We start from the raw sequence: 10898 nt of genomic DNA, 5'->3' as shown, positions 1-10898 counted from the left end.
TGTCATTGCAAATGTATTCCCTAAGTCATATCATATGTTATGTCAGTTCCACATCCTTAAAAATGTTAAAGCTAAATGCAAAATGTTAGTTCATTCTACTGAGGTTTGGGATGTGTTGATGGATGCATGGCAAAATGTGATGGATTGTACTGATGAGAGCTTGTTTGCTGAGTATGTGAATGGTTTTCAATATGCGTGTAGCTCATGGCCTTTGTTCTTTGAATATGTGAATCAGACTTGGATTATTCCGTACAGTACATACTTTGTAAAGTTCTGGACGAACAGAGTAATGCATTTAGGGAACACAACTAGAAATAGGTATGTTGTAATGTTATTTTATTTATTTGTTTTGTAGATAAATATTTATTTGCACTTGTTGATGGTTTTTTTTTTATTTCAGGGTTGAGTCTGCTCATTGGAGTCTGAAGAAAGTTCTGGGTAATAGTATGGGTGATGTGTGTTCTTGTTGGGATAGTATTAATATCGTCGTTATCCTACAACACAACAAGATTAAGGCGTCATTTGAAAGAAATTTGTTGCTCACGTGTGACCCTTTTAAAGGATACAGATATAGAAAACTTATTGGGCGTGTCTCTCGATATGCATTGGATCTCATTGCTAAGGAATTGGAAAGAGTACAGCAAATAGGATTGGACTCATCAAAGTGTGGATGCGTATTGAGATGTACATTTGGTGTCCCCTGTGCATGTGAATTACCACGGTATGATGTTGGATTGATCCCTCTGGGTGAATTTCATATCATGTGGCGAAGATTGCATTTCTCAAATGTTGAATTAAATGAAACCGAGCTCGAGTTATTCATTAAAGATGAGTTGAAACAAGTAGAAGAACGATTCAATGAGGTTTACATTTGAGGTAAAGTCACCATCAAGCAGAAGTTACTTGACATTACTTGTCCTACATTGACTTCAATGGTTCCTCCATTACATAAAGTCAAGACAAAGGGTGCTCAAAAAAGTAAAGTTCAACGAAGAGAAAGGTCTACTACGCGGGATCCATCATATTTTGAGTATGTCGATGCCTTTCATTCAACCATAGAATCTTCAACTATGAAAAGTAAACTACAATCAAAGCCAAATATAGTGAAGAAAAAGAGAGTTCCAATGATAGACCAGTTTCATTCTATTACTCACCCCTTTATTGTGGACGTTGTTAATGTTGTGGCTGATGGTCACTGTGGATATAGATGTATTGTTGCGTCGTTGGGACTCAGAGAAGATTCATGGCCCGTTATTAGAAATGATTTGTACAAAGAACTCAGTCAATAGAGTGATGAATATGCAATCCTAGTATGAAGGTATGATAGACTAGAAGAACTGAGGAACTCTTTGTTGGTGCAGTCACAGTCGACGGTAAGTGTTTCCTGTTTTATGTATTTTATTTATTATATTTATTATATTTATTTTATCTAACAACTTCTTTTATTAATAACAGGCTAACAGGAATAAGTGGATGACATTACCAGACATTGGTTATGCAATTGCTAACCGATATAATGTCATCTTAGTGTATGTCATCATCTCAAAATTATACTATCTTCCCACTACGGTCCACACCACCTTCTGATATAACTCAACATCGGTTAATTTGTATAGGACATGTTCATGGATGTCATTTCGTGCAGGTAATTGTATTATTTTGTGATTTCATTTGAAAATTACTTATGACTCAATTAACTATTGTAATTTGTATTATGGTAGGTTAAGTTACAAGAAAGTTGTCATTTGCCCATGGTGAATATCATCTCCTCAACCCACTCTTATCCTGAGGCACGAGCGTGGTCATCTATTTATACTAGTAGGATGCAAGCATTTGCGCAGTTGATGGACGTAACGACATCTTATGTTGACTTGGGTGATTCGTGATATTTATGAAGATATGTAAAAATACACTATTACTTTTTGTTAAGGTGTAAATTCAATTTTAAGTTTTGTGAACCAATGATTTTGAAATCCAGGCAACTGATTGTGATGGAACATAATTAATACCATTATTACGAGCTCGATATAAACCCTGATAATATATGTTTAATTGTCGAAAACATTGGTTATGCGATCTAAATTTTATATTGAGGAAATACAAAAAATTTTAAGAAATGAAAATGTATAGCTGCATTAACAATGCTAAAATATTAAATGCATTATCATACAAATGTTAAAATTAAAAAGTACGGCTACATTAACAATGTAAAACATACAAAATGTAGTAATTTACTTAAGGCCAAAATTTGGAAAAGAAAATTAGTTAACGAACACTTAAGGTAAACATTAGTGTATCCCAAATAACTTGTTAAAAAACTGAAATACAAAGTCCTATCAATTAGACGTCGACCGTCTACCACGCACATGCCTCTGCCCTCTTCTAGTTGGAGAATATTCGTCGATGCCCTCATTAGCAATCTGAAGCAGGTCCACCGACACCTGATGTGCAATAGTACCCTCGGTCCCATGACGACACGATATCAACGATTGTAACATTCTCGTCATTCGCCTAAATCTAGCCTGCATTATAATAATATCAAACAAATAAATAAACATGGTTAAGAAAATTTAATAACATAAGTAATGAAAAATAACATACCACGATGCCAGATGGTGAAGGTGGAGAGGATCTACGATGGGGTCGTGCCTCCTGTGGAACATCAGGGCGTTGTGTAGGCCCAAGAGTCGGTCTCGTGTCAGGTGGAGCAGGAATAATATAGGGATGTGAAACCCTCCTAAACCACTGTATGTATCCATCGACACATTCAGAAGGGTATGATGCTTGTATCACATTCATAATAACGTGATTCATGAAGTGCAATCACACATAATCAACAGCGACTACATCTGCATCTGCAATGATAGTGGATGGTCGTGGAATCTCCTGGTATAACCCAAATTGCCTCATCACACGCTCAGGCAAATAACGGGAAAGGGTGTCACCAATCTGAATCCATCCAGAATACATACAGATGCCGAAGAATGGACGAATTCCCCGATGTCCCTCATCTGGATGTCATACAACTTCACTGTATGTGATGGAAGCGGCCTCAATCTTCAAGACTAGGGCTCCTTGATTCAGAAGTGGCAGTGGAATGGAAGCAAGGTTGGAGATATCGGTGCAGGCCAAGTGTTTGACGGAATGACTAGCAGTGTTTGGATAAGTGTGTGTGGTGAATGTCTAACTCAGACGGCCTTCCATCGGGGAAGGGAGTTATAGGAAAGAATTGCTAAACTTAGCACAAGCGGTGAACTCGAGAGAAGTGGCTGTATTTCAGCAGCATTTCACTATTATACTCAAGTTACCTTTCCAATGAGAAGAAGCTCTCTTTTATAGAGTAAGAGAAGCGTGCCTAGAAATCTAATTGCAACATTTTCAACGTGTATGAAGCTCCAAGGGAGGTGTGCAGAAGAAGCCACACGGCTTGCTTGCATGTTTCACGTGGGAAACATTAAAAACGTGGCTGGCTGCATGTTTCACGTGGGGAATGTTTCTGGTTGCATGTTTCACATGGAAAATGTTGAAAACGTGCTTCAAAGAAGTTACACGGCTGGCTGCACAATGCATTCTTCTTTGCCTCTTTGCTTGGCAACTCTCCTAGGAACATTCCACTCTTTATTAGTGTCCTACAAAACAATATAAATGGATTTAGTTAAAGAGAATCTATCTAAGACTTAGATAAGGAAAGAGCTTTAGCAATTTTTATTCTACTTCCCTTTCTTTAGTCTTAGTTTTAGTTGATACTTCTTTGGATGAGAAGTCCCTAAAGGGGTTGGCATCAGTATGTCAGGCCATCCAACTGCGACCGAATCTCTGCAAGAGTCGAACTCTGCCGAGGGCTCTACCACCTAGCCGCACGTGGTATGGTTTCATCATAAGAAGATACCAATCACCTCCTTCCCATGCTAGGAAAATGCTCGTATATCCAACTCTAAAAATGCAATTATTCAATTAAATATCTTTCGTCTTTGAACACGGAAATAAGTACATCAAATAAATGTGAAGGGTATATGTCTATACCTGAAACAAAGTTAGATATACAGCCATCTGCTTCGTGGAAGCCAGACTCGCATCCCCGAGCTAGTCGGACAAATGGGCGAGCGTAGCAACACCCCAAGCATATATGGCACACGCGTGTACATCTCTAAATAATAGTAGGTAAGACACGCGTATAGAAGTGACACTTTTATTTGCAAAAATCGTGCATCCTACTAGATGCAAGAGATATGCTCTAGCAGCATAGTCTCAATGCTACGAGTGACACCTCTGAACATATATCTCTCTAAGCCAGCTAAGTCTGACTTTCGGACCACGTGCATCCTCCATCTCAGCACCAACTACGCCACCATCAACGCTAAGCAGGTCTACAAGGGCCGTCGAGCCTCCTCAAACTCCAACTCCTCCAAATCACATAATTGTCCCAGTACCGAGAGGTGAAGTAAAGTGGAGACATCGTCAAGAGTGATCGACAACTCCCCTACAGAGAGATGGAAACTACTCGTCTCAAAGTGCCATTTCTCTATGAAACCAAGCAACAAGCCCTTATCAACGTAATCATAGCAAATATTTGTGAGAGGCATCAAAGAGGAATTCAACACAATGTGTTGAATTCCTTCGACGCACGGTCCTAACTTATTAAATATTTTACCATGTGAGATCAACTTCAGTATCTCCCCTCGATCCTACACAACAATATTTAATATCATTTGTATTAAAAAAAAACTTAATAATTAAAAGGTTTAAACCCTCCCTTGGTCCTCAATTTTGTATGGAAATCTCAGTTCGGTCCTCGTTTTTTCATCTGTCTCAATTGGGTCATATTTTTTGTAAAAATGAACACATTTTACCCTAACCGTTAAGTTGTCACAAACGGCGTTAAGAGGTGCTGACGTGGTGTACAGATAATATGTTGATGTGTATTATTTGATTACGTGTACTTTGTTATTTAAATAAGCAGTGTTTGACATAGCACAAATCTAATTGTCATTTGATCTCTTCGTCTTGTCTAAGCACTTGATACTCTTCGTCTTGTCTAAGAAATTTGTGTTGATACTCTTCGTCTTTTTTTTAAAAAATTTGTGTTGGTGCAGTAAGAAGCTCTTACTTTAGGAATTTCTTCCATTCTTCTTCCTAGCTAGCCGCAACAGAGGGTTTCTCTTCTTCAAAAAGAAAAGGGTTCTCCTTTTGACCAGTGTTGCCGCGCACCTCTGTGGTCGGCCGAAATCGCTGTCGAAACCTCACCCATGCTGGAAACGCCGCTGTCACCTGCAACGTTTCTCCCTTCATGCGCTGCGACTCCTGAACTGTGCTCACCTCCACGACCAAGGCTCGCCACCAACTCGCCACACTATGCCACTGCCAACGCTCATCGTCACGTCGCCGCCGATAATCCTGGTCGTCGCCGAAGGCATCACCGATGAGGGAAAAAACGCACTCCGTTATGTGAATCCTGAGCCATCGTGATCGATTCGCCTCTACTCGGAATCCACACTCGGCGCCAGCGATGTCATCGACGATTATCTTCTTATTTGTACTGTGTTTTATTGGGTATGGATTTGGGGTTTCTGGTGGTTGGAGGTTGAACATGGTTGTGGCTAGGATGTTGAATCTGTTTTTTAGTGTTCTCTGTTATTAGGGGCAATGAATAGGTATTGATCAATGGGTTTCAGGTCCTTGTCTCTTTTTCAGGTGACGATCAGTGTTTAAATTGGGTGATGAAGACATTACAGAGCCCAAATAGTATCTTTGAAAAACATATTTGTATACACAATAAGTACAAGAATTAAAATATTGAGTTGGGGTTGTCCGCAAAACCGAAAGAGATATGGGGAAGAAGATAAGTGCTCGCGTGAAGGGAGAACCTTTCCCAGAGTTGGGGTTGTTCGCGAGACCGAAAGAGATATGGGAAAAAGATAGGTGCTCCCCTAGCAGTCCTCTTGCACGAGATCAAAGAGCCTTCAAGCTAGGTTTTATTTTTTGAGAATTGGGAGCAAAAGTCTGAACCTTTTGTTCAAAGTTCACAAGATAGATTGAGAAAAAAAACCCTAACGTATTTAGAAGAGGAAGAGGGACTACCCAGATTGGGTTATCGAATTAAAGAGAGGATAGCAATATTTGGAGTTCAATTTAGGTTTTCTGGGTTAAATTAGGATTAAATTGGTTTAATTACATTCCCCATTTCTTCCATGGGGAGGTTTGGTGGCCGGCGACTTGCGACGAGGTCCATGGGAAGCGAGTCTCTGTTAGAAACCAATTTCTTTGTTAGATTAGAAATAATTTTTGCCACGTCAAATACTGTTACTTTTAAAAAAAATCCACATAATCAGACACTTTTACATCAGCGTGCACCACGTCAACACCTCTTAATGCCGTTTGTGACAACTTAACGGTTAGGGTAAAATGTGTTCATTTTTACAAAAAATATGACCCAATTGAGACAGATGAAAAAACGAGGACCGAACTGAGATTTCCATACAAAATTAAGGACCAAGGGAGGGTTTAAACCTAATTAAAATTTAAGTTATGCGCTCACCCGGCCTTGCGAAATACCATAAGAAACATGCTGAACATAGTGCGTCAGCAATGAAGCATCACGTGGACCTCCAAGAAATCCACCGACATCCTCCTCCTGTATGTCAGGAACATCAACATGTTCCTCCTCCTGAATAGGACCCTCATAGGCCTGATATGCCTCCTCCTCAAACACTCGATCCTCGGCTATAGGGTCATCCTGAATAGGAGTTGCACGTCTTCTTAGAGCCGAAGCTGTAGGTCGTCTCCTACCAGTGCTGAACTCTCTCCTCGAGAACTCTCTCCACGAGAACTAAAAGATGCACCTCGTGTTCTTACCATTTCTGACAAAAACATTTTTAATTAAGTTAATAATTATTTCATTAAATTAATATTATTTTTTTTTAATTTAATAATAATTATTTCATTAAATAAAATAATTTTAATTTAGATATAAATAAATAACAAATTATAAAAAAACACTAAATTTAAATACTCTATAAAATAATTAAAAATACAATAAATTAATAAACTAAAAAAATAAAATAAAATAATTACGTGACAAATAAATTGAAAATAAAAAATTAAATAAAATTAGTTGATAAAAATAATTAAAAACTAAAAACTAATAATAAACTAAAAACTAAATAATATAAAAAAGAACAACAACGAATGTCGCATATCCGTTTAGCCTTGAAACGGATGTTGATACGAATATCGACATCCATTTCAAGGCCAAACGGATATGCGACATCCGTTCATGACCTGTTATCTTCTTCCTCCGAACACACGCACACCCAGAGAAAAAAAAACACAACAAAACACACGAACAACAGCAAAGATATTCAATACATTTACAAAAAAGAATTTAAAAGAAAGAACGAAACGAAGATGCTAACCTCTCGTAGACCCAAGACGCGAAGCACCACCGCACACACTGTTTCACCGTTGCACCGCCGCACTGCTAGACCGCTGCACTGCCGATTTGGAAAACGGATATGGAAGAGTTGGGGGTGGGGTTGATGAGAAAACGGATATGGAGGAGAGAAAGAAGAGATGGGAGATGAGAAGAGCGGATGTGGTGGAGTGGAGGGGATGGGAATCTGAATCTGAAAAGAGAAAGAAGGAGAGTTGGAAGGTGGAACCGAATGAAAAAGTGAAATTGGGTAGAAAGTTAGGCATTGAGTTTAGGGTTAAAAAGTAAATAAAATTATTTTTGTAATTAAAAATTTTTTGGAAAAGGTTGGAGAAGTGGAGGGAGAAGTGGTGGTGGTGGAGGGAGCAACACCCTCCTTTTGACAATGGGCAAAATCCACGGAATCTTAATAATGAAAAATAATTATGATCTTGATTTCAATGATTGAAAATTAAGTTCTATTATGCAGTATAGAAATAAGGGAGAACTATTCATCAGACACCAATGGTGGCGAAATTATCTGTAATATATATTAACTATTATCTAAGATATCGTTCTTATCCTCTATAGACTACTGAACATCATTGGCATTTTCTATCGGGCAACTATGGCAGTGGGGTACACGTTAGAATGACATTTTTCCATTTGTAATGCTTGCAAACGAAACATTTTTCAAAGATGGTCACCGAAGTTTGGAAAAAGAAGAAGTGACGGAACATAGCGTACGTTGCCCTTGCATTTAGCTTCACTGAACCCTATATAACATGGGTTTTCAATGGTTATAGTAAAAAGAATTTACATTTTCCAAATACATCTACAAATGATATTTGTATTTATTTATGCATTATAATTTTACAACATCAAAATGTTAGCTTTTTCCAGTAGACAAGTCTTGAAACTTAACATCTAGTTCTTCCCCGAAGGCACTACAACAAACACAAGCAACCTTCAATTATTGTTTTACAATTTGCAGTCATAACAGGATCCTATTGCAGTGTATCGAAAAACCTTTGTTACAAGCCGCAGTTTTTAATGTTTGCATGAGAAATTATTTTTAACTTATGAGAAAAGCCTTTTTTTATTAACATTTTCAGAAATTAGCCAGAGCTTTAGCAAGATATCAAAACTTGAGGCAGATGAGTTTATTGGTAGAAAATCACGAGTCTGTAAGCAGAATACAAGTGCAAGAATTCCCAAACTGTGCTGTTATACATACACACATACATACATACATAAATAAATAAATACATATGTATATGTATGTGTATGTATTGCAGAAAAGTGTCTTTAGAGTCCAAACTATTCTTGTTCATGAAACCCCTTGAATAGGATACAATAATTACCTAACAAGAAGGCAATACATCAACTAAAATAACTGGCGTTTTTACACGACTCATACATAAAGAGAAAAAGAAAACAACGACAGGATCTGGCTTCACTGATTCAGAATAGAGAGGGATCTATGAACTTCCTTGAGGAAGTACCTGCTCTTTGCATTGGTGACAGAAGCAGCAGATGAAACTGCTGAGCTTTTAGGTGGTGAAATGACAGAATCATTAGCGCTAATCTCCCTCTCATCTTCACTAATAGTGTCCAACATCTTTGAAGTTCTGTGCCTCATCACAGTAACATACTGTGGTGGTGCTACCTCCATGAAGAACCTAGCAATGCGGGAATTCGCCATTCTTTTGGAAAGGAGAGAAATTGTGCTGAAATTGGTTTGATTGTTGATGATGGGAATGAAGGGATGAAGGGTTGGATTTATAAGAAGTAGCTAGAGTTACTTAACTAGGCTAAGATTGAGTCAATGGTCTCAATCATAAAGGTTAAATCAAAATTTATCTGTTAGTGCCGTCTCTAGCTTTTGGTATTAATTGCGACGCAAGATTGTTTTCCTAACTTTTCCTTGTGGATAACTTTCCGGTGGGACCTGAATGGTATGTGTCAAAAGGTGGGTGGAAATTTCATATCCTTGGAGATATGGTTTTTGTTGGGTACAGTTCTTACAAATATACACTTTTTGGGGTTTAGTGAAGGGCTATTTTAGGATGCCACGTTGCTTCTGATGGGTATGTGAGCATGACATGGGTGTATATTCGAGAAATTTTGTTCATACATTTGTTTATTTTATGTTGGTTGGGTTAGTCTTCCAAGTTTCAGGGCACTGATTATTGGATCTTGAATTGCATTGATGTTGGAGAATTTTGATTGAACGAAGAACATGGATGCCAAGTGTAGCATCATAGTTATAATTGGCGGTGAGGTTCCGACAACGTTAATAGGAGGCAAGGGCAATGTGCTTAAAACGGTTAATTATTGAAGATATTATTTTAGATTGTTTTGGGCTTTAGGAAATTTCTGCGGTCCTATAAGAATCTATAGCAATTGATTTTAAGTGTTTAAGTAGTAAATATTAACAACTTTCTTGATAGTTTGTCAATTTTAATATATTGTAAAGGTTATTCAGATAATAGTTTAATTTGCCTTATGAAACCATTGAGTCATATATAATTTTTTTGTTTTTTTTTTGTCTTTATGTCTATTAGGGAGTATATAGGTTAGACAGGATACAAAAATTATCAAACAATGATTGGTTTAGTTCTGTATTGAATTCGAGGGTAGTGTTTGGTTAATTATTTGCCATAGTTCCTCAAGTTTTAATCACTGGGCTTATCTAGACAGTTAAAAACAATTTTTCACTGTGACTGTAAAAATATTATTGAATCATCGTTAAAAGTATTTTACAGATAACAATAATCATATTTAACTATTATTCCAAGCTGAAAATTTAACGACAATTAAATTTAATTGTTATTGAAATTTTAAAATAATGACGATACTGTCATCAAATTTTAATTAGAATAAAAAAAATTAATGAAAAAGATTTATAATGTTTTATTCTTGACCTTTGTTATAAACCCAATAAAAAATAAAAAATATAATAATAAATTGATTATAAGAACCGTTGTTAAAAGTGAGGGTTTTTTTTTCTCAATGTGACATTTATAATTTCATCTACCTAAAGCCTATCACAAAAATTTTATACAAAACATATAGTTCAACATGTATAATGTATGAATACTCTAACAGTAACAATAAAAGTATTCTACCAAATAATTCTAAGTCTAACTCTAACACCTTGTACTTTTATATATGACAATAAAATTATTTTAACAAATAATTCTGAGTCTAACTATGACATCTTATACTTTTATATCTGATAATAAAGTAATTTGTCCTTGAACATATTTTAATATTCTTTGATGGAACAATTGGTCATCATTAAAATTCTACAAAAATAAAATGAAGTTAAAATTAGGATATATTAATTGAATTTGAAACTAAAGTTAATATATATTGGGTTATAACATCTTACATCATCCCAATTACTTCGATAGCCGACTTGCACAATAATTATCATCCATTGCATGATGTACTATTCACACTCGTAGCTCCTAGTTTGTTTATT

At 36.6% G+C, this 10898-nt stretch overlaps 2 protein-coding genes across 2 annotated transcripts; one reads left to right on the top strand and one right to left on the bottom strand.

Annotated features, from left to right (window-relative positions):
• Positions 1-932: 932 nt before the first annotated feature.
• On the top strand, positions 933-1289 carry LOC108332742 (uncharacterized). The gene has a single exon (XM_017568051.1). The coding sequence runs from the start codon at positions 933-935 to the stop codon at positions 1287-1289; it is 357 nt and encodes a 118-aa protein (XP_017423540.1).
• Positions 1290-2248: 959 nt separating this feature from the next.
• Positions 2249-3988, bottom strand: LOC128194905 (uncharacterized). Its single transcript, XM_052871345.1, has 2 exons — positions 2602-3988; positions 2249-2522 (listed from the first exon to the last, which is right to left on the bottom strand). The coding sequence occupies exons 1-2, from the start codon at positions 2812-2814 to the stop codon at positions 2337-2339; spliced, it is 399 nt and encodes a 132-aa protein (XP_052727305.1). The 5' UTR covers positions 2815-3988; the 3' UTR covers positions 2249-2336.
• Positions 3989-10898: the final 6910 nt, after the last annotated feature.

This window comes from Vigna angularis, chromosome 1 (assembly GCF_016808095.1).
Source record: "Vigna angularis cultivar LongXiaoDou No.4 chromosome 1, ASM1680809v1, whole genome shotgun sequence".
NCBI classification, from domain to species: domain Eukaryota; kingdom Viridiplantae; phylum Streptophyta; class Magnoliopsida; order Fabales; family Fabaceae; genus Vigna; species Vigna angularis.
Note: the sequence above shows the minus strand (reverse complement) of the source record. Positions and strands in the feature narration are given on the sequence as shown.